This window comes from Lolium perenne, chromosome 1 (assembly GCF_019359855.2).
Source record: "Lolium perenne isolate Kyuss_39 chromosome 1, Kyuss_2.0, whole genome shotgun sequence".
In the NCBI taxonomy this organism is placed as follows: domain Eukaryota; kingdom Viridiplantae; phylum Streptophyta; class Magnoliopsida; order Poales; family Poaceae; genus Lolium; species Lolium perenne.
This window is the reverse complement of record NC_067244.2, coordinates 150485793-150510587: the sequence shown is the minus strand read 5'-3', so window position 1 is coordinate 150510587 and position 24795 is coordinate 150485793. Positions and strand designations below refer to the sequence as shown.

General features: G+C 44.1%; 2 protein-coding genes across 2 annotated transcripts; one reads left to right on the top strand and one right to left on the bottom strand.

The window, feature by feature from the left end:
* Nucleotides 1–875: 875 nt before the first annotated feature.
* On the bottom strand, nt 876–1430 carry LOC127299749 (ubiquitin-NEDD8-like protein RUB2). Its single transcript, XM_051329830.2, has one exon. It carries the CDS (start codon nt 1338–1340, stop codon nt 876–878), a length of 465 nt encoding a protein of 154 aa, XP_051185790.1. The 5' UTR covers nt 1341–1430.
* A 14257-nt stretch (nt 1431–15687) lies between these two features.
* LOC127299688 (serine carboxypeptidase-like 34) lies at nt 15688–19685 on the top strand. The gene is made up of 10 exons (XM_051329731.1): nt 15688–15998; nt 16105–16212; nt 16311–16406; nt 16514–16606; nt 16708–16796; nt 16962–17243; nt 17346–17482; nt 17572–17667; nt 17752–17857; nt 19326–19685. The coding sequence occupies exons 1-10, from the start codon at nt 15707–15709 to the stop codon at nt 19473–19475; spliced, it is 1449 nt and encodes a 482-aa protein (XP_051185691.1). The 5' UTR covers nt 15688–15706; the 3' UTR covers nt 19476–19685.
* Nucleotides 19686–24795: the final 5110 nt, after the last annotated feature.

The following is a 24795-nucleotide window of genomic DNA, read 5'->3' as shown; positions in this document are numbered from 1 at the left end:
ATTGCCTCAGTGGTGATGATGCAGAGGGACACGAGATGCTTATATGAGCGGCTGTTGGTAGTGATCTAAGCCTACGGCGGCGCTGCTACGAGCGGCTCCTGACATCGCTCCCAGCCGACCGCGGCGACGCAACTACATTCGTCCCTCCACGCCGCTACAAAAGGTCAACGGCCCTGCTACAGAAGGCCGCCGTTCATGTTACAAAAGGCCGTTCCGGCCGCTACAAAAGGTCGACGGCGCTGCTACAAAAGTTTGCCGGCGTTGCTACAGGTGGTCGCCGTTGCTGCTACATAAAGTCGCCGGGACTGCTACAAAAATTCGCCGGCGTTTCTACCGGCGGAGGGTGGATTTTTGCTACCATAGGCATAGGGTGTTGCTACTAGCAGCTTGTGGCGTTGCTGTCCTGGACGGACGGAGTTGCTGCAACCTCGGACGACGTTGCTGCCGGCTGTAGGCGATGTCTCCGTTGATGTCTTAGAGGATTTGCAGCATATGAATACAAAATTTTGCTACATTTTATTTGCGGTTTTGCTACATCTGCGTAATATGTTTGCTACGTGGTCTCCGGCGAGGTCTCCGGCAAGGCCAGGCTTTTTATTTTTCATTTCTGAACGAACCGTTTTTTGCTTCAATCATTTGCTGCCGGTGGTGATTTTTTGCTGCCAGGAGATGTTTTTTTGCTACATGCAAATCTAACCGTTAAAATGGTTGATCCGACGGCTGGGGACCCGGGGACTGGAGAATCAGATCCCCGGGAGCCGCACAACAGTTTCCCAAATAATTATAGACATACGCTGTCCAAAATACACATTAACCAAATTCATACTAATACATAAGGAAAACTGTAAACCCTAAAACCCAACCCCCTCTAGGCTCTAGCAGCCACCGCCCCTAAGGGCAAGTACGAGATGGAGCACATCGCCGCCCCTAATATTGTAGTCCTTTGCCGTCTTGTCATCGGCCATCTGCTTGCCGCCGAAGATGAGCCTCTGCTGCACGGGCGGGATGCCCTCCTTCTCCTCGACGCGCTCCTTGATCCTGTCCACCGTGTCCGTGGGCTCGATGTCGATCTCGATCTCCTTGCCGGTGAGCGTCTTGACCTTGATGGTGGTGCCGCCGCGCAGGCGGAGCACGAGGTGCAGTGTGGACTCCTTCTGCACGTTGTAGTCGGCGAGGGTGCGGCCGTCCTCGAGCTGCTTGCCCGCGAAGATGAGCCGCTGCTGGTCGGGCGGGATGCCCTCCTTGTCCTGGATCTTAGCCTTGACGTTGTCGATGGTGTCGCTGCTCTCCACCTCCAGCGTGATGGTCTTGCCCGTCAGGGTCTTCACGAAGATCTGCATCTTCTCTAGATCGCGTGCTTGCTGTTGCCTGTTGGGGCGAGCGAGTCACGAGTTGCTGCGACGAACCTGCAGGAGAAAAAGCTCTCTAGGTGTTCGTGTGTTTCGCTTTGGCTGCTTTGGAACGATCGACGAGTTGTGCTGCCGGGGTCGCGTGCGTTTATATACATGGGTGGACCGAGCAGTACCTGGAGCTTGCGTTCGAGTCGGATTAGGGTTGGGGACTTGGGTGTCCGATCCGCGACGTGATTAATTTGCTTCTTCATCTTTCTCGTACTCCTTTCCAGTCCGTCCTCAACTAGTCAACTTCAACTCGTCTTCGCCGCCGTGATCTGCTACGTTCGTCCATATAGCTCTAGCCTCGTCCGGCAGGTCCGGCACCCTACCATCGTCCTCCACAGCGTATTGTCCACCAAATTAAATCTGCGCACGTACCGTAGCTAGTCTTCGTCTGCGCGCCGCACTTTATCCAGATCAATGGAGTACTCCTCGAACGATCGTCCCAGCCCTGCTGCGATGACAAATCGACCATGTGTGCCGGAAGATTTATCTGAAGATGGTCGATCTGTAGTACGAGCATCATCTCCTCCTCCCCCTTCGTCACAGTCGCCGCTCCAGTCGCCCGCGGAGGGCACCTCTGAGCCGCATCCGCGCTGCAGCCAAACGTAATATCTCCTCGTCTTTGCATCACTTTCTTCATCTAGAGTTCAGCTTGTGACCAGCTATTGTTACCCTTGCTGGCTTCTTTTGTTTCAGGCAGCATGATGCTGATAACACTGATGAACTAAATATTGGTGAAGATGGACAAAGCATTGGCGATGGCTCTGTGCTCGTTCCTCCATACATGTAAAAAATCCTTTCGCCCCTTCCTCTTGTCTATTTAGTTTGGTGACAGAAGTGACATCCATTAACATTTATTTGAAGTCAACTTCTAACACGAGAATCTGAATGTTTCATCTACGGTTGAGCTTTTTAACCCTCGATGGGGTATATCATTAATTGTGTTTCCTGTTTTGTTTTTTTCGTTTCAGTTATAGTGGTGATAGTGATGAAGATGAGGATCCTTTCCTTACCGATAGTTATGGAAATTTAACAACTTGGAGGTTGAGTGACATGGAGGCAGCATTCGAGAAACATCTTGAAGAAGAAGCAAGTAGGCCAAAGGTTGAAGAGAAAAGATTATCAAAAGAAGAAATATTAAAGCGTGATTATGATCGTAAGAAAACGTTCATGGAATATGCATTGCAGAAGTATAACGATGAAGAGGATCTTGCCGGGGTTTGTGCATATCTTTCCTTTCATTTTGCAATCTATTATCTTGACCACATTAATTCACGTGTAATAATAATTTAAGAAATGTGTTTTCAGGAGATGCGCTTTGTGTTTGATGAAATTAAAGGAGAAGTTTACGTTATTGAAGATGGCCTGAAATTCTATGAACATTTCAACTTCACAGCTAAACAGTCTGGTTCCACGATTTTATTTTTTGCTGAAGTGGTCCCAAGCGGAGACACTTGTGATGTTCTCTGCTGCAAGCCTTTGGATTGTGATGACAATGGTATGTTTCTAAATTTTTCTACGACTAGTAGTAAATATGGTAGCGGAAATTCAATTCGGCTCCTGGGTGCATATGCTCCCTATACCAAAAAATTATATTTTGAGTTGTCAAAAAAATTTGACAAAAAATTCTACATGTACATCTCCATAATATATGTGCATTCGTCAAGTTTCACGAAAAATCAATATTTTTTGTGGTCTATGTAAAAATGAGAAAATTTATCGTGTAAAAAGCATTATTTTTAGGACTGAATTTTCTCTTTTTTAACACGTCACATGGAAAGTCCATTTTTTATGAAACAACTTTGTGAGCGCGTAGCACGTGAAGATGTACGTGCGAATTTTTCGTTTCAATTTTTTTGAAATTCAAAATATGTGTAAGATGAAATTTAAAATAGAGGGAGCATATGCTCCCATGTTCCAAAACACCACTCCCGGTTGGTAGTGCTATACAATGACTTGTTGGATGAATGGGGAATGATTTACCTTTAATATGTTCGGAACTTTATTTTGACATACTAATGGCAGGCTAGTTTGTATAGTTAATCATCTGTCCACTTGTCGTGCTTAGAGTGGATTGTTAATCTTAAATATGTAAAACCTTACAAAATGACTTCTTAAGTCGGAATCCCACTCATATGAATTGTTAGAAAAGTTTATGTGTGTAAATTTACTACCGTAACCCGATCTTTTTTCATGTGGGGATTGACTTTGCAAACTGATATTTTCTCATACGGGGATTAACCTACAGCTGATGTTTGGAGAGTAGCAGTGAGGTATCGTGAATCAAGCTGGCATGCATCTTTTTATGCTGCCTTTTTCCTTCAATATTTTCTATAATATGCATCATAATGCATTTCACATATTCAGGATGACTCCGATTGAGAGGAAGATATGACCGTGGAGAAGGCCTTCTTCATTCACTTCGCATTTTAAGGTCCATATGATGCATCTTGCGCAAAGAACATGTTTTGTGCCCTGGGCAAACAAATACAAACGCTCTATTTTTATAATTTAAGTGCTGAACATGTTTTGTAACCCAACACTAGCTCAATATGTATATTTCTTCCATGAAATATAAGCACCCCAAAGGACATGGACATGTACGTACATGTGCTTGGGTTTTGAAGTTTGAAAATATGGAGAATACCCCGTATGGAATGGGTATACGTAGGTAATATATGTAAAGTATGTTACACCTTATTGTCTAATTTAGAGTGGATTTGGGGAGGGGTTCAACTTCTGCAGCTAGGGGGGAGAGAGAAAATTCTGGAACTCACCACAATCCATTCCTTCTGCATACATTGTATAGGCTTCCAACTTCTATGTTGGACCCTCTAATATTTATAATATTACATCTGGGACCAACCCACACTCCCTATCAAGATGAAGAGAAAATTCCTATGAGCACAATCTTGTCATATATTTTTAGAAAAGATACATCATTTACACCTGACCAAAAATGCTCTAAAACAATCTTGAAGTGACCGGGTTGGGTTTTGGTAACAACCAATCATGTACACCCTTGTACACCCGTGGTATATCTCTACTACAGTATCTAAAAAGGAGGAACTGGTTCTGTTTCGTCCGATCGAAGATTTCGTCCTAACATATTTTTCATATGACCATATTACCCTCCCACTAAATCGCATATAATACGTAAACATGCCACGGTACTGCACTCAAACAGGTACTGCACGTAAACCTGGTTCCGTCCGTCCTTCCTCATCGCTTTGGCAAAACCCTCGGGGACGCCCCTCTCTCCTCCGCACCCGACGCCCCTCACATAGCGCATCCAGCCACCAGCCACCAACCACCAGATCTGGCCGTCACCGCCTCCCCGTCGTCTATCCATTTCCTCACCTCACGTCTCGGGGGGCATGGAGGCCCGTCCCCATCCCCAGATCGCGACAAGGAGCATGGATCTTGGATACATGCCCAAGATCTAGGTCCGGAGCCCCGAAGTCGGTGATTTTCGTACCTCTGATCTCCGGCATCGGTGGAGTACTGGCCCAACGTGCGGCGGCGGTCCACGATGGCTCTTTCATCAAGAGATTGAGGGATGGATGCGGGAGTTAATCTCGGGCTTCGAGGAAGACCTGGCGGCGGTGGGGGTTATCCTGGTCGAGCAGGTCGCCGCGGCAGCGGTCAACGATGGCGCGAAGGCGGCGCAGCAGGTCTGGGCCTGGTTTTGCAAGCCCTCAAGATGAAGTGTGCAGCGTGGTATGCCCTCGACACGTGCCGCGTTTTCACGCCGGCGGGGTTTCGCACCTGCGGAGATGGAGGTGCTTGCGTCGGTGGTGAGCAAAAGCTTCAAGTAGAACATGGGCCTTAATGCAGCCTATCCTTGCTGCTGCTCATTGTGGCGGTTCAGCTCTGGGTGGTTGGTACATATGTTCTTCAGTTCATGTATGGTTCACCAACTCAGCCAATGTTAACTGGTCCATCGTTCTTGATGGGTAGCATTAGTGTCTTCAATGTCGCAGGCAATGAGAATCAACACGTTATGAATCTCGTACAATTTTGTTGATTGTTTCCTTAAGCCAAGGAAAGAACCATAGTTTCTGATGTGAACTTGTGAAATGCAGAGGAGGAGTTCATTACAAAGCCGCACCTGAGCTGCGCTTTAATAGATGAGGTCCGACGACTTTCTGATGTGAACTCATGTCTAGGAGCATAATCGATTAATGCATCATCTACATAGCTAGCCATCTTTGTACACCACAGGTTCCTTCGTAGATAGCAAGCTTTGTACATTGCGTTCTCTTTTGCGAATAAATACTTCTGTAGTCTTACTTGTTCTATTATTAAATTCATAAATTGCTGATTTTGTGTTGTTCAATTAACTGCTGGTTGTTCTCTGAAGGTGTAATATCTAACTAGGAATTACAGGTAAATATATTCGAATGAAGGAAGCATATGATGGTATCTTGAGGACTGCTGACACTCATATCCACAAGCTTCAAGGTAACTCTTTGAACCAAGTATGTAGATATTCCTTCATAAGTAAATATTCCAAGTATGATACATGCTACTCAATTTTGATGATGAGTTCTCTTGATATAGGGTGACTGTGCGGGGACGCCTCGAAGAAGAAGCCGTTCTCTGCACGCCTTAAGCAACTTACGCCATGAAGTTTGTGGGGATATCCAACTCTATGTTCCTAACACCACCTGGCAGGAGCTACTTCATGCTATTTTACAATTTTTTTCTTTATGGATATGTCCTGGACGGATACGGATGGGTTGTACCTGTGTTTTCACTGATTGGTTCTTCATGGATATGTCCTGGTTGGGAATGGATGCAGGACATGCTGCAATTCAACTGAATCCAACACCTCCTCATTTTCTTCTTCTGAACTTCTTCTGAATTTTTGTTCCCCCGTTCCTGATTGTGATCAATTTCTTAACGATTTTTTTTTTAAAAAATCCCGGAATTGCACATATTTCTAAAAAGTTCCCCATTGTTCTTTGTAAAGATACAAAATTAAGATAAATACAACTGTAGTTTTCCCTCTTACTTATTATATTACCAGAAATGATTTCCCTATTTTATTTTGATATTTAAAGAATGGTGCTGAGCATATCGGATAGGCTTCATCATAAAAAATGGGGGTTCAATCGTCTCTGTTTTTTTGTGCTCATCTAATTTGCAAAAGATATCTAGAATTTAATATATTGTGTAATCAAGTAAATGATTGGGTTTTATGCAGGTCGTCATGGCCAAACAGACCAGCCACAGTTATACTTACCTCTTATTATCATGAGAAGCACGAGTTCGCTGGAGGCTGGACCAGTACTTCAATTCTTGAAGAAGGCATCAGTGTACAAGGACAGGGCCTTGTAGTGCTCTAAAGGGCATCTTGCTGACATGATCGATGGCATGCATCCTTGCCCTATCGGGCATTTGGTAAGGACCGATGAACTCTGCCAGACTGCCATGACTTAATTTTTGGTGTTTCCTCTTAGCTTGGATTGGTTATGTTGGCATTATCATTTTATTTTCTTACTCTTGTTACGCCTGATATTGGAAATTATGGCATCTACCTTGAACATGTGCATGCTTGGATTTATTACCCAAAATCAATACGAATGTGCATTGAGTGTATACTGTTCTGGTTTGGTAAACCAGCTGATTTTGCTAAGTTTCACTCATACTTTTGGCTAAATAATGTCACTGTACAGCGCTCCCTGATGAATGGGTGATTGCATTTTCAGTTTTTGTTGCCATATCATGCGGAAAAATGGGGTTTGGGAAAATATCATGTACGCCACAAAAAGAGAAGCTACCATAGGGTTCGACCGACCACGACACCAGCTCCTCCCGCCCACAACAGACCTTGAACATTCGAGGGGCGTCCAGCGCCGTGCATCCCGCATTCATGGATGTTCGTGCCATTCTTGTAAGTACGAGTAATTTGAAAAAAATATTCCTTCCTACTATATATGTTATTTCTGGAGGCAATGTGCTGGCAAGAATGAAGTGACAATCGAACTATCATTAACACATTGGTTATATTTAGCATAAGTCTTTACATAAGAAAATATGTATTGGTGGTTATTCCTGTTGTTACTTTACTAACTTGGCTCAGAAACGGAGAATTATCATAATGGGTTGTTGCTTAAGGAGATGCATACCATCGCAAGTTTGTGCATTCCTGTAGTAATGATTGCTTCCATGTTTTGTAAGGTCTTCTTTCACTTTTGTTCTTTGTAATTTTACGTGCTGTCTATTTTCCTCCTTTCTGAAGTTGTGTAGTTGATAAGCCTAACCTCAAATCTGATCATACAAGAATATAAATGATTATTGCTACAGTTTTCCTTCTGTTTGTTTCAGATTATATTTCTTTTCTTGGATGCACACAGATCACTGCTCATTATATTAGAAAGAGATTTTTACAAGAAAACAATTATTCTACAAAAAAATTTACCCGCGAGTAGGTGGAATAATAATTATAGAGCTTCTGGAGAATACTTCTATTCGAGGTCTGATGCCATCATGGTGCTGCGAATGCAGGACATTTTATTTTAACAAAAAGAGATGACTTTTGAGTTTTTCCCATGCAAGTTAATTATTGTTTTTTTATTGAATTACATTTCAATAATATGATGTTTAATATTCTTTTGAACCTTGCTGTCCTATTTTCTTATTCTGATGGCATTTTAATGTGCCCACATAATTAATGTATGTATACTTTAGATACCTGATGATGAACAGATGGGAATTGGTGCATGCATACATGGATGATTGGATCCTTGATGTGCCTAGATAGATAATCTATTACTCCCAAATAAGTATTGTGGTGAATATATTTGTGTATGGCAATATAATTAAGCTTCACGTCTATTTTTGTCGGTTCATGCACACATGGGTGTCAATTGTTTTTTAGCTATGCCAGAAACAAGCTTAACTCAGAGAATATTCTAGCCTTAGACATTCAAGTATGGTTCTAAATGGATTATGACATTGCAGTGGTTTCTGATATGATTATCTACTAGCCTGAAGGCAACAAGAATTACTATTTCAAGTTTCGCAGATACTTTGCTTGGACTTCGGACTTGCTAGATATTGTTCTGAACTTGTTATGCCTGAATGAAAAAGAGAAGTCTTGGATTTTATTTTCTTACTCTTGTTACACCTGAACATCGAAAATTCGAAATTATGTCATCTACCTTGAACATGTGCATGCTTGGATTTGCTATCCAAAAGCAATAATACGAATGTGCATTACGGTTCTGGTTTGGTAAACCAGTTGATTTTGCTATGTTTCACGAGGATCGGCTTGTCTCCGATGATGCTGCGATGCAAGGACGGAGCGGTGGGTGCCGAAGCTAAAGCTACCAGGGCAACAGGATGCTGTCCGGATGGGGCATGTGAAGATTGTCGTCGAGTTGGACTGCGCAAATGCTACAATGGCGCTGCTGCGTTCATCGATGGCTGACAAATCTAAGCAGTGGGCAACATATGATGAAGCAAGACTGTACTGATGAATTTCGGTGACCACAGTGTTGGCCATGCTTGACAAAAGAGCAACTACGTTGCCGATTCCCTAGCTAAAATGGATAGATCGGTATAATTCCATGTCCTATCCATAGAAAACAATGTGGGTCAACCAAACAAGATATAATCTTACTTTATTTGGAATATTATTGGATACGGATTTGGTGCACATGGGCACCAGTGCTCTCTCCACTTTTAGATTTTTAATTTTTTTAAAATTTCACACTTCTATTTCTCAAAAAATTATGGTGTTAAATATGTAGATAGATATATACAAGAGGAGTCTACACAAAAAAGTCCCGGTAAAAAATTCTTTAAATTTTGAGAAATACAAAATAAACAAATTTCTGACAAGAAGACATACTATTTTAATACTATTGTACTACCATTTACTATCACAAATTTGTCTTTTTTATATTTCCCAAAATACAACATATTTTTTAATGGGACTTTTTTGCATACACCCATACTGTACATATCTATCTATATATTTAACACCATAATTTTTAGAGACATAGAAGTGTGAGGTTTTAAAATTTTCAAATATCTGAAATTAAAGGGAGCACTAGTGCCCATGTGTCAAAGACACTTTTTGAATATTATTTTCCTATATTGCATATATGAATTATTATGTTTATATATGCGACAAAATAAAATTAAGAACTTGTGGCAAAGCAAAGGCATTTAACTATGAAAATTCAAAACTAAGAACCATCAAGGCCATTGAGCGCATCTTGCTCGTTATTGTGTTGTTCATACTGTTGTTCATGATTGTCTTTCTTCAAAGAGGTATTTTTTTCATTTTTACATGTGCTTGTAACACCCATGTTTTGTGAGATAATAATACATTCAAAAGAATAGGTTGTTGAGTTGATAGTTATGATAACCCAGAACACATGTGTTGGACTTACCGCGAAGAGTAACAAGAAGATCTAGAACTTAGAACCACGCAGATGCACACCAGTGCTACCTTTTATTACGTTCGGTGTTATCATGCTGTAGTATATTATGATATCTTTGATTTATTTTCAATTTTCATAGTGAGTTGTGAATTATATATGTACATTGAGAAATGAAATTTGAGGACCCGTGGCAACGCACGGGAATTTTTACTAGTATAAATGAAAGATTGGATCATAATGATAATGGTTTAGTATTTTTTATCTCTATATACCCTCCTTCTCAAATTATTGCGTGTGTTGTGTACGCTGCTGATGAGAGCCGATGTTATTTTGTGCAGCTAAATGCATAGAATAGAGAAATAGCCAGATTATTTATGCAAAATACCATAAATATATAGTAGTTCACTAGGATCTTACCATCAAAATTTATTGGAATGGTCAAGCCCAGTCAGTAGGAAACACAGTCGAAGCAACAACATTACTTGCAGGGACAAACATAATATTGAGTGACTGATAGGTACACTTAATTTGTATATGGCATCGGTTTATGTACACACTTACACCTGAAAAGGGACAGTATATATGAGCTAATAACATGACCGAACTCTACAATAAAGATAAATATCATAATTTTTGAAGTAATCTGAACTTATTTGTGGCTTGTGAGTTAACAATTATTTTTCAATGCTCACAATTTCAAAATATGAAGTGACTTCTCGGAGGAAGAAAAATTCGAGTCCGTTTTGCATGTCCATGGAAATATTTTTCTCACGCCACTGTTTTACATATATTGAAAAATCAATACGTGTGCATATGCATGTGTTTTTGTGACTGTCACTTGTAAGAATCAAAATTCAGACACATATAATATGCGAAATATTTACCGGGGCTGCATCCTTTGATGAAACCGAGCAGAAGTGCCATAAGGTAAACTTGATTGAGTTTTATCAGTTAGTATTTTCATAATAATGAAGAATTATTCTTTGTATAGTATACGAAAACATATTCACATTTGTAGGAAGATAAGGATATGGCTCACGCACGATGATATCTTTCATGATCAGTCTACAAATATTAGGTATAACTTGTGTGTAAAAGAAAAGTAATTTTATGGTTGATTTTATGTATTTTTCTATTTCACATATTAAAAGATTTGTTAAAAAAAGGTTTTAAAATTTATTGAAAAATGACATGTTTTTGGTCCTTGGAGAAAAAATACAAATGCCCTGTAAACAAATTTCAAGTGTCGAACATGTTCTTTTAACCCAACACCGTAACACTCAATATATGTCTTTTTCCATGAAATTATATAAGGACCACAAAGGGCATGGATGTATACAAGGGATTTGAAGTTTGAAAAATATACAGAATACCCCATGTACAATGGGTATATGTACAAAATATATGTAAAATATATACACCTTAATTAACTCCACTCTCGAAGCCAGAGAAGATCAACAACACTAAATTTGGAGAGTTAGAAGTCATGTGGTGCTCTAGTTTGAGACTACTTGAAGAAATCTGCTGATTGTGGCTTGAAAGGGGCGTACTTTGAGGTATGACATAATTATTCAAACGGGCTTTCATGACATTGATACTAATATGTTTGGTGAGCTCAAGATTCATAGGGTCGCGCACTACTGTCTAACAATAGAGGAGTCGATGTAGTGACAACCCTAATGGGAGTCATTAAGTGGGTGTAGCGACAAAGTGGCTCATCATGTGGACACAATAGGAGTTTTCTTAATGAATGATATCTACATAGAAAAGACTATCAACAAGAATATAACAGAGAGTTGCATCAGAAAGAGTCTCAATTCCATAAGCTTGTAGGTGAACATTCATCTCCATCGGTGTCTCCAAATTTTTGCTGAACAATATGATATATAGAGGCAAAAGTATCATGGATATACTTATCTTTGGATATGAATGATCCACTTTAGCTAGATGAAATCTTCATCTGCTCACTGAGATGAGCATTTCCGTAGGAAATCTACTCGGAGTCATCCCCAGTTATGATCATGCCATCAACATATAGAAGAAGAAGAGTCTAAGTATGGGAAGAAAGGTTTACGAAGAGCGCATGACCATGATTACTTGTTGAAAAGCCATTAAGACAACAGTGGACACGATAGACAATGCTCGTAGGTGGGTGCATTTAGAAATCCTCGAATAAGAAGAAATTCTTGATGTCAAGCTGAGAGACAGACCATTGGAAAATAGAAGTCACAATAAGGTGTGAATAGTAGGCATGTAATCCTTATGAGAAATCATTAGTTGCGACAACCATTCTCCTATTGAAATCCACATGCCCCAAGATGAGCCTTGTAGGATACAAGGTCAATGAAATCATGAGCACACGGCTTAACCTTTGTAGAACTTCTTGCAGGTGATGGATGAACACATGGAGGAAGAGAGACAAGATAATACGTGCCAATGTGCACAAAAGCAGCAAGCTCTTCCACCATAGCATGCTGCCATGCATTCCCGTTAACAACAACATCACCGTGAAAAGTTGGGTCAACACCGCCATCGCATTTTGCCATTCTAGATGAACTACAACATTTCAAGGGCCTTGTGGTCAGGGGCGGACCCAAGAAGTCATGAATGGGGGCATAAGCCCCACTCAAATTTCTAAAATCTCTCTTATATATATGCAGATTTATAAGGAAAAACCCTGAATCATTCAAATTTTCTTGAAGGGTGCCCCCACTCAAGCCTTCTTCTAGGTCCGCCCCTGCTTGTGGTTAGCACAATATCCTAGGAAGATACACTCAACAGGGGTGACATGAAAGTAGCAAATTAAAGCCAAACGACCTAAGTGGGGAATATTTAAGAAGAAAACCATAGGAACTCTCAAGAGGAATGTTTCCCTAAAGAGTAGAAGAAGACCCATGAGATGGATGGTAATGAAATCTTCATTGCCCCAAAACTGAGGTGGAATAGAGCAATCATCAATCCACGAGTCACCTTTAATAGGTGAGTATGTTTGCACAGAGTAAGAAATACACTTTGTGAATGAGAGATATACTCACTAGCGGAATTGGTGTGAAAAACATGAAAAGCAGTAGGGAACTGGGTATGGATAATGGTGGCCAAGTGATTACATGGAGATAAGAATACAACACTAGTCGTCGCTAGGGATACATAGTGAGTTCATAAAGGGAGGTCTCTACCATATCAGCTGGTTACAGAGCAGAAGCACAACCCCATCGGTGCAGCTGGCAAAGGAGACAACATGGTCGTGAATAGTAGAGGAGACGCCAGTGGACTAGGGCATCGTTCCCACGGCTGGTGCAGGTCAGGGCAGCTAGATCAACTGAGCGAGAAGAAGCAACATGATAGAAACGTCACAGCAAAGGAGAAGCACCAAGTGTGATCTCCACAAAATCAATCAGAGATTAGCCTATCTGGCTTCACCGGATTTATTGGGACAAGGAGAAATCATGGGAGATGTTGTTATGTGGCAGTAGAGGAGCATGTGTTGTGTGTATCTGTTTTTTGAAAAGGGGAGCCTCTGCATCAAATGATTCACAGAATCATCTTTATTAGAAACTTTATCATTCAAGTTTTCACAAATGAAGGATCACATAAGGTCAATATATGAAACAACCAAAGGAAAAGATCAAGGATATACCATCTATGTATCATGTAATCTACTAATATGCCTCCATCTAGCCCAACTGTAGGCACCCCAAGCAACAGCCAGCAGACGGTTGCATCTAGTAGCCATGAGCTACCGCTGATCCGACACGAGTAGGATGAGTCATAGCTCGATCCAGTGCGTGGTCATATGGATAACCTGAAAGAAAAAACAATGTTATTTCTCTAATTCTATATTGACCAACATAAAGCTCAAACAATGTTGTTCATGGTGTTGGAGAAATATGCCTTAGCCTCCAATGGCATGTGAAGAGATGCTTGTATGTCCATGAGGCCACAAGCCGATATTACAGACGTACATGTGTAATAATATACAGGAAATTTGTAATACAATGGGGATAATACACATAAGATCAAGACCACGCCAAGATCTGTCGGGGCGGCTGCCTATGCAGGGTCACGATCTGGGCCCGATATGGCCAGGTGGGCCGCAACTGCTCGCTCTCGGGACGTCGTCTGCAACCTGGCGAAGGATCGTGCGCATTTTCGCTACTGTTCATGCTCGTCGTCTTCTCCGCAGCTGGTTAGTGGCGTGGGTGCTGCTGGCCTGGCATGAATAAAGGTGGTGGTCCTAGAGCCTTTCTTGTGCGAAGATGGAGACCTTCTTGAAGTTAGTCCCTCTTGATCTGGCCGGAGTGATGTGTTCCGGAAAGCTCTGTCGGCGGATGTAACAACGCTTTTTTGTCTGGAGTTCGCTGGATCGGTGGTATTCGGTCGGATGCACCCATGCTTTTATTCCGGCTGATTGGTTCTGGAGGGAGCATCGCGAAGCTCTGTTCTTTCTTGTAATATGGAAACATGCTCCATGGAGAAGTTAGAGGCGGAGAATACCATGAGGGCCGGATTGGAGGACTTGCTATGGAGGTTCAAGTTTTTTAGCGCTGTTGAGGGGCTTGTTTGGTATTCTGGGTTTCGCAACACAATATGCAAGAAGGGGCGGCAATACGGGTGAAGTTTAGAGTTTTACCTTTTAGGATGAAAATCCAAGGTCTGGCCTTAACTGGTTGTGCCTGGCAATGATCTTGTTGGAGGCATTATTTTGAAAGCGGGGTATTCAGGGTGAAAACCTAAGATCTTCTGATCAAGTGGCGATGGTGTTTGTGCACTGTTACCTTCTTGGAGGCGTCGCTTTTGGAGTGCCTGGAGTTCAGGTGTTGTCTTAGTGGTGGTTGTACCGTTGTTGTTAGGCTTGGAATACCGTAGCGGGACTTTTCTTTTATGTTATTCTTCTTTTTTTTTGGTTGTGTGCATCCGTAATGCTATTAGAGTATTGCGTTGTTGCAGAGACTGGGTGTAATTGGTATCTTCTTGATATTAATATATTCTCCTTATCAAAAAAAAATACACAGTTAATTTATTTAAAGTATATACTACACATCTCTACAATGTTCATCATATCATTTTTGTAAGGTCACTGGCTATATTTATGTTTATCCAATTGGCAATCGAGCCCAACGAAAAACTGAATGCAGTGTGAACACTTCTGGTAAGTTTAATCATTCTTTTGTGCCGTCTCGTTAATATATTAACCGTTGTTACACACATCATCCTGTCACTTATTTTGTTCTGATTCATGTATTATATAACATCGTTTTCGTTGCCGGGCCTTTTCCATTGACTGATTCCTTGAGATCAAGGAAAATGCCCTTTTTGATGCTTCTCTTAATTAATTTATTGCTTGGCTGTTTGTGTACTTCTTTAATAAGAAGCAAATCATTGTAATTGAGTGTCGCTCTCAATGCCATTTTGAAGTATCTTCGATTCAATGGTATTCTTCATTGTTGATACACTTTGGTATGTGGCAAGCATTTCTTCCCTGTTTAAAACATTTAAGAGATACTGGAATGCTCTATTAACACTTTAACAGAGCAAGAAGATGCCTCTCAGATTCACAGCCAAACATTTGAACCTTCGGTATTGAGACAGTACGTCCACATTCACAGCTACTCTGTTTTTTGTACGTGTAATGTAATGAATAAAACTAGTATATAGTCCGTATGTATTATTATTTTTACTGCTGGTCCTCCACATATGTAAAAACATTGCCAAATCAATCCTTGAAATTGGAAATGCTGTTCTGAAGAAGTAGGGACGAGGCCAATGGGAAATGCTAAAGCCGGCCAAGGATTTGACATCCATGTCACTTGTCTCTACTCTCCGCACACAAGTTCTTCACTATAAATACTTCATCCCTATACCTAACTTCCCTACAAACCCAAGCAAGAGAAACACTGGTTCCACAACACCATGAAGTTCACCTTATCTTGGTTACTACTTGGTCCTGTTGCACTGGCACTCTGTTGCCTAGCTACAGCACAACCTGGTAGTGACACAACCAGCCTCGATGTGGCCACAATGGCCGCGCAAGAGCTCGACCGCGTCATGTGGCTGCCGGGGGCACCGAACTACTCACCTGCATTCAAGCAGTATTCCGGTTACGTCATAACTGACAAGCACCTCGGCAAGGCACTGTTCTATTGGTTCTTTGAGGCGATGGACAAGCCTGATGAGAAGCCATTGGTCTTATGGTTAAATGGAGGTTGTTAGCTAACTGTATTGTGCCTAGCTAGGACCTCTAGAAACTTCGAGGTTGAAAGATGTCTGTGATCTGACTATATATCATGTTCTTCTTGCAAATGTTGCAGGACCTGGCTGTTCTTCTGTTGGGTTTGGGCAGGCACAGGAGCTCGGGCCATTTCGTGTGAAGAAAGATATTCCTGAGCTTGAGCTCAATCATTACAGCTGGAACCAAGGCAAATGAACACCAACACTAACACGTACAATCAGACAGTCGTATATTTACCATAATAATGGAAGCATGTAATTAACTAACTCTCTGATGACCTTTCAGCTGCCAACTTGCTGTTCCTGGACTCTCCAGCCGGCGTTGGATTTTCATACACAAACACGTCTTTCGAAAGTGATCCGCCTGGCGACAATTCCACCGGTAAGTGTGAGTGTGACAGATATGTTTCTTCTTATTTTAGTTTAGTTTCAAACAGTCATTACCCGGGTTTCTTAATAACAAGATAACATGGCATTCCTCTTTTGCAGCACACGGTTCATATGCCTTCCTCGTCAGGTGGTTCCAGAGGTTCCCCCAGCACAAAATGAAAGAGTTCTACATAGCCGGAGAGAGCTATGCGGGTCTGACATCTTACTCATGCATGTATAGATACATAGTACTGTACTCGTATTTTAAATTTTGCTCATGTGCGTTTCACTCTAATTTTATTGCCACTCTCTAGGACACTACATTCCCCAGCTAGCTAATGTCATCGTGGAGGAGAACAAGAAAGCCTCCGAACAAAACTACATAAACTTCAAAGGCATCCTGGTACATAACTACATATGCACCACTTTTTTAAAAACATAAGGTCTAAGCCCGGCTTTATATATAAAGCCCCAAATGGCACTAATATGCACCATTTCACTAGGGCAATGTTTTTGCTTGTATATGAAACACAAATCACTAGTATTGATCATGTGTTTCTGGTTCTAGATCGGGAACGCGTACATGGATGGGGACACAGACTTGCAGGGTATCGTCGATTCTGCATGGCACCACGCCATCATCTCGGACGCGCTCTACAGCACCTTCCTCAAGTCCTGCAACTTCAGCATGGAAATCCTGTCTCCGGAGTGCGAGGCAGCCTGGGTTGAGTTCGGCGCTCTCTACAAGCTCATAGATATCTACAGCCTCTACACGCCGTATTGTGATCTCGGGTACCCAGCTTTGAACGCATCATCCTCCTCGGTACAGACCAGACGGATTGACGCCCGTGTAAGCATTCTCTTTTTGTTCAGTCATTGCGCCCCCATGAATATGCACTGTTGTATTCTGACCAAACGGTGTGATTGATTTTTCGTGCAAAACACAAAACAGGTTGATCTTCTCAAGATGCCAATGGGCTTTGATCCATGCACGCAAACGTACGCCACCGAGTATCTGAACCGCGAGGATGTGCAGAGAGCTCTGCATGCTAACAGCACCGGGCTGCCGTATCCCTATGTTCTTTGCCGGTATTTTCTCCTGGCATAAGTTTGCTTGGACTCTGAATTATGTTTTCTGTTCTATCTGATAGCTGAATATTGTTTTGTTTGGTTTTCAGTAATACCATCAACAGTGTATGGAAAGACTCCGACATGACGGTCGTCCCGATTGTCAAGAAGCTCGCACAAGAAGGGCTTCGCATATGGATTTTCAGGTTAAGAGCCCTTGCTACTCTCCAGAAGGTGTTGGTCCTTGATTATTTACCATACCTTTTGTATCGATCTTCCTGAATGAACAGCGGCGACACGGATGGGAGGATCCCTACCACTTCGACGAGGTACACGTTGAAGAAGCTCGGCCTGCCAATCAAAGAGGACTGGTCGCCATGGTTCAGCCACAAGCAGGTACTATTTGCACTACTAGGAAAAGGGCTATAGCTGCACGCAAGTGGTGCCGGCGCACCACCATAGGCATGCGCCGGTGGAACATGTTGCCGGCGCACCAAATAAGCGCCGCGCCGGCGATGGACCTATACTGCCGGCGCACAAAAAAAATTAGTGCGCCGGGAATAAAATTCGAAGAGATCTGGCCGGAACCAAAAATTATGGGCAGCTTACCCCCGGCGCATCTCTATGGTGGTGCGCCGGTGGTAGACAATTTACCACCAGCGCACCACCATAGAGGTGTGCCGGGGGTAAGCTGCCTAGATTTTTCTCTCCACACACCCCCCCCCCCCCCCCCGGGAATCGCCTTTTCAGTTTTCGGAAAAATAATAGAAAATGATAGAAAATTCAAAAAATAAAATCCTTTGAAATGCCCATGTAATATGTGATCTAGTTTTAGTAAAAATTTGAAAATTTGAATTTCGATGTATTATGCAAAATGGCGTCATCTTTCGGTAAAACGGGATTTCTGGTTGCATACGACATCCGATGAAAAACTATTTTATATCAAAATCGATCTACTCGAAATTTCCTATTCGAATTCAACCGCCTACAGCCGTTTGGAGAAAAAATGGATTCGTCAAATTCAAAACAGAAACAGGACTTTTTTCAGATTTAAGATTTGGGAGAAAAAAAGAAAAAAAATACCCCCGGCGCACCACCCTACTTGGTGCGCCGGCAGTAACCTATGGTATATATATACTCCACACCTGCCTGTGCTCCTCACTTTCACATTTTCCTTCTCTTTTCCTCCTCCTCCTCCTCCTCATCTACTACATCGAGCTACTGCAGCGAGCTACTCCGGCGACCTTTACTGCACCGACGGCCACAACGTCCTCCGGCCTCCTCCAACACCTCCGGCCTCCTCCACCACGTCCGGCCTCCGCCACCACGTCCAGCCTCCTCCACCACCTCCGGCCTCCTCCACCAACTCCGGCCACCTCCATCAACTCCGGGCTCCCCCACCATTCCGGGCTCCTCCACCTCCGGCCTACTCCTCCTCCTCCTACACCGACGCAATGACCTCGGGAGCTTCCGCCATCATCCTGCACCTCCTGTACCACCTACACCGGCGCAGAGACGACAACCACTAATTAGCTAGATCTAGATCTAGATCTAGATCTAGATTTGATTTTTTTTTGTTTTCTTGTATAACCTACCGCCGGCGAACAAGACAGGTGCGCCGGGGATAACGCGAGTAACCACCGGCGCACCAACAGGTGCGCCGGCAATAAGCGATTATCACCGGCCTGTTCCCACCGGCGGGCTCTAAGTGCGCCGGCAATAGGCCTTTTTGGTGCGCCGGCAATAGGCCTTTTCCTTGTAGTGTTGGGTGTATAACTGAACAAGTCCACGTCACTGTCCCACAGATTTCATGGTGGATTTTGTTCTGATGCGCCCTTGTCTTTGTGTTGCTTGTTCGTTGCAGGTTGGTGGATGGACCGTGGTGTATGAGGGCCTGACATTTGTCACGGTGAGAGGAGCCGGGCACACGGTGCCAACCTCGCAGCCCAAGCTGGCGCTCGAGCTCTTCATGAGCTTCCTGGCCAACCAGAACCTCCCCTCCAAGCCGTTCTAGAAAACACGTCAGGATTAGCACGTTTTCTGAATGAGTGTCTCCATTCATGAACCGATTGATTTCATGGAGAATGGTTGTGTTGTGTGCTAGCTCTGCTGTGATACACCACCTGTCGTTTCTTGTCTAGCTGGTCTGCTATTTCATTGTAATACCCGGCTTGTGGAACCTTTAGTTCACACTTCACAGATTTTATTTCAATGTCAGAGGATAGTGCTTGGTGGTGATGCAAACATTCGATACCCAAAATACTGTCTGACACCCCACTACTAGGAAAAGGCCTAGCCGTAAGATTGACATCAGTGGCGCACCATGATGACCGTGCGCCACTACTACTTAGCAGTGGCGCACCAAAAAATGGTGGGCCACTGTTACAAATGTAGTAGTGGCGCACCTTGTTTGTGGTGCGCCATTACTAAATACTGGCAGGAGGCCAGCTCCTACCCCAACCTAATAGTGGCGCATGTCGGAGTGGTACGCCACTGCTACTTCGCTTACCTATGGCGCACGACATCGTGGTGCGCCACTGCTAGGAGGTGGCCAGGGCACCTTTAGAGATGAGGTCCTTAGCAATGGCGCACTGCCGCGGTGCGCCACTACTAGCTATGGCGCACCACCAACAGGGTGCGCCACTGCTAAGTTGGGCAGGGGCGCGTGGTGCAGGTACCAGGTGAGCAGTGGCGCACCACCTAGCAGTGCGCCATTGCTATGTCACCCTAGCACCCTCGAAAACGGTGTTCATGGGACATCGAAGGTGGCTTCGCGAGGACGACCCATGGAGGAAACGCAAGGATCTGTTCGATGGTCAAGACGAACCACGAAGACGGCCACGTACGAGAAGCGGCGAGCAAATAGACGAGCTATTGAAAAATTGGAAAGAGTGCCCACCGTCGGGAAAGAAGCGAAAGGCGCCGGAGCCGCTTCTTAAGGTATGGAAGACGAGGTCTGTTTTCTGGGACTTGCCGTACTGGAAGATCCTCCGTGTGCCTCACAGCCTTGATGTCATGCACATCACGAAGAACGTGTGCGAGAGTCTGCTTGGTACCCTCCTCAACATGCCAGAGAAGACCAAAGATGGGCCGAAAGCAAGGTACGACTTGCAATCAATTGGGATCAGGGAGGAGCTTCACGCGGGACGCCCTAATGATGATGATGATGATGATGATGACGATGACGATGATGAGGCGGAGGACACGCAAAGTCGTCGCAAGGGCAAAAAGGCCAAAAAGATCGAATATTACTGCCCCCCCCCCCCGCGTGCTTCACTCTAAGTCAGAAGGAGATCGAGCAGTTTTTCGACTGTCTCCTAGGAGTAAAACTTCCTTACGGTTACGCGGGGAAGATAAGCGGTACCTAGACAAAGCGAAGCGAGGTTCAACGGGATGAAGTCTCACGACCGTCACGTCTTGATGACGCAGATACTTCCGGTTGCAATCCGTGGGATCATGGACGCGCACGTCCGTGAAACGCTTTTTGGCCTATGCAACTTTTTCGACGTCATCTCTCGGAAGTCTGTTGGCGTGAGGCAACTTAGAAGGCTACAGGAAGAGATCGTGGTGATACTGTGCGAGCTTGAGATGTACTTCCCACCCGCATTCTTCGACGTTATGGTGCATCTGCTGGTACATATCGTGGAGGATATCATCCAACTGGGGCCGACGTTCCTGCACAGCATGATGCCGTTCGAAAGGATGAATGGTGTCATCAAAGGGTACGTTCGCAACAGGGCACGTCTAGACGGAAGCATAGCCAAGGGCTTTCTGACCGAAGAGTGCATCTCCTTCTGCACGAGTTATCTAGAAATCGAGAATCCCGTCGGTCTGCCCGTAAACAGGCACCTCGGGAAGCTCGCTGGATGGGGTCACCGCGAGGGTAGCCGCGAAATGCATGTCGACTTCAAGGGTCGAATCGCCGACTTTGAAAGAGCAAACCTAGTCGCGCTACAACACATAGACGTGGTCGATCCTTGGGTGGTAGAGCACAAAACCTTCATCGCCACGACGTACAATGATCAGGGCCAACAGAGGACGGACAGAGATATAATCAAAGAGCACAACTCAACCTTCACGCGGTGGTTCAAGGACAAGATGCTGACGTACCCTATAGACGAGGATTCTTCTGCGGAAGAAAAACTCATCTTCGCCTTGTCACAGGGCGCCAAACACAACCTGATGACATTTCAGGCGTACGATATCAACGGCTACACATTCTACACCGAGGAAAAGGACATGAAGAGCGATTATCAGAACTCAGGGGTAACGATGGAGTCCTACACCGGTGACATCAAGCAGAGATACTACGGAAAGATCGAGGAGATCTGGGAGCTGAGCTACGCCGGAGAGAATGTGCCGATGTTCCGTGTCAGGTGGGCCAAGAACGTCGTAAAAGAAGACCGACATTTCACCACCATGGTTATACCCGAAGCCAAATCCAAGACAGCGGGCGCAAAGGTCACCGCGAAATATGAGCCATGGGTACTAGCTTCCCAAGTGGACCAATGCTTCTTCATTACCGACCCGCAAAAGCCCAGCCGTGTTGTCGTGAGTAGAGGCAAAAGGAGCATCATCGCAATGGATGGAGCCGCCAACGAGCTAGACTTTGACCAGTACGGCGATCCGAAGATGGAAGATGACGACGATGATGATGAAGAACCATACACAACAAGAAGAAGCAGGACCACCCTACCTAAAGGCCGTCCATTCAAGAGAAGAAGTCTAGGAGTTCCGGGGCTAAATTATCCAACCGCGAGAAAGAAGGGCAAGAAGATTGTGAAAAGATAATTATGTATCATTTTCTTGTATGAATAATGGATGTCATATTGTTAATCTACACATTGTACCGATCAAAATAGACATATAATTCATATTTTTGGATATTTTCTAGATTCTATAGTATTTTAAATATTCTACATAATTATAATTATTTATGCCTTTTATGTTGGTGTATTATACTATTTTGGATGTTTATTATAGTGTTAAATCAATTTAAAAAGAAAAGGAAAAAAATGGGGCCGCCAGGGTTCGAACCTGGCTGGCTGGGGTTTGGCACAAACCACCCAGGGACAGAGCCAGTGCGGTACTAAGCGGGATATGTAAATCCCCCCCCCCCCCCCCCGCGTTATTCTTTTGACCCAGACATAAGGAGGCAGTGGCGCACCCCTAGAGGTGCGACATTGCTAAGCCTCATAGTGGCGCACCCCGAGAGGTGCGCTATTGGTAAGGCGTTAGGGGACTTAGTTTAATTTCTCCTTTCTTCCCCCGTCCCGACCAGATCCCACCTGAGCCACCGTCCCTCGATCTGCCTTCTTCCCCTGAGCGACGCTGCCGTCCCTCGATCCCACCCCTCCCCTTCTTCCTCTCCGCCGGTGACGCCCTGCGCCCATTCACCACTGCGCCCTCCATTCCTGGATCTCTGTCGGCCACCTTCTCCTGGATCTCCGAAGCCACCTGCTCGCCCTCCATTCCCCACTGTGGCCAGATCGAGATTTCCCCCTCGAATCCCCGCCGGCGACCACCTCTCCCACCACTGGTGCCCCATCCTCTGCCTCGAGCCCTCACCGCCACGCCCCCGCAGTACTCGCCCTCGACGCCACGCCGCGGAGCAGCACGCCGCCACGCCCTCGACGCCACACCCTCGCCACGCCGCGGAGCCGGAGCAGGAGGAGCACGCTGCCACGCCCTCGACAGCTGACGCCGCTGCAGAGGACCGACGCCGCGCATCCTTCCAAGGTAGCCCAACTCCTCCCCCTCCTCAGTTTATTGCTGCTGCCATGTCCCTACTGCTGCTGCTGCTGCTGCTAGCTAGGTGCTCCCCTTTGCTTGCTTGCTTGCTTGCTTGCTGCTAAAGTAAATCGTGCATACGGTTTTGTTCAAATTAATCCTAGCTACCATGTTAGTTTTCAGCTTACTGGATGAAAGCTTGATGTTCTTGCTGCATATGTGTATCATTTAAATACACACCTTATATTATTTTAAATTGGAGCAGTAGTAGATATCTAGTGATTTTAAGCTACTGACTATTATGCAAATAAGCCATAATTAGGCGCCATACCTGACTATAAAACTGTGCATCAGTAGAAAATACGATGGATTTTTAATATTGTTGTGCATAGCTAGGTACCATCATTCATCAAAGCATCCAAATGTTGTTCTCTGGGGTTCATTTGTTAGTTGTTTGATTGGTTTGAGTGTGTGTGTGGTGGTGGTGCAGAGATTGCCGCAGCGACGTCCATCGTCACGCGCACCTTGGAGCAGCAGCTGGAGAAGCACGCTGTGCCGCCCTCGACCGCTGAAGCCACCACAGAAGACCGCCACCGAATTTGCACACAGGTAGCCCCCGATGCCCCTCCTACTCCTCTATTGATGCTACTTGCTGGTGCTACCTAGGCTCCTGCTGAAGGAGATATGCCCAAGAGGCAATAATAAAAGTGGTTATTATATATCTTTATGTTTATGATAAATGTTTATATGTCATGCTATAATTGTATTAACCGAAACATTAGTACATGTGTGATATGTAGACAACAAAGAGTCCCTAGTATGCCTCTTAACTAGCTTGTTGATTAATGGATGATTAGTTTCATAATCATGAACATTGGATGTTATTAATAACAAGGTTATGTCATTGTATGAATGATGTAATGGACACACCCAATTAAACGTAGCATAAGATCACGTCATTAAGTTATTTGCTATAAGCTTTCAATACATAGTTACCTAGTCCTTATGACCATGAGATCATGTAAATCACTTATGCCGGAAAGGTACTTTGATTACACCAAACGCCACTGCGTAAATGGGTGGTTATAAAGGTGGGATTAAGTATCCGGAAAGTATGAGTTGAGGCATATGGATCAACAGTGGGATTTGTCCATCCCGATGACGGATAGATATACTCTGGGCCCTCTCGGTGGAATGTCGTCTAATGTCTTGCAAGCATATGAATAAGTTCATAAGAGACCACATACCACGGTACGAGTAAAGAGTACTTGTCAGGAGACGAGGTTGAACAAGGTATAGAATGATACCGAAGATCAAACCTCGGACAAGTAAAATATCGCGTGACAAAGGGAATTGGTATCGTATGTTAATGGTTCATTTGATCACTAAAGTCATCGTTGAATATGTGGGAGCCATTATGGATCTCCAGATCCCGCTATTGGTTATTGGTCGGAGTGAGTACTCAACCATGTCCGCATAGTTCGCGAACCGTAGGGTGACACACTTAAGGTTTGATGTTGAAATGGTAGAACTTGAATATGGAATGGAGTTCGAATATTTGTTCGGAGTCCCGGATGAGATCCCGGACATCACGAGGAGTTCTG

Coding starts and splice junctions, on each gene's coding strand:
- LOC127299688 (XM_051329731.1), top strand. CDS start 15,707: ATGAAGTTCACCTTATCTTGGTTACTACTTGGTCCTGTTGCACTGGCA. Junction 16,213..16,310: donor TCATTACAGCTGGAACCAAG/GCAAATGAACAC, acceptor ATGACCTTTCAG/CTGCCAACTTGCTGTTCCTG. Junction 17,858..19,325: donor CATGGTTCAGCCACAAGCAG/GTACTATTTGCA, acceptor TGTTCGTTGCAG/GTTGGTGGATGGACCGTGGT.
- LOC127299749 (XM_051329830.2), bottom strand. CDS start 1,340: ATGCAGATCTTCGTGAAGACCCTGACGGGCAAGACCATCACGCTGGAG.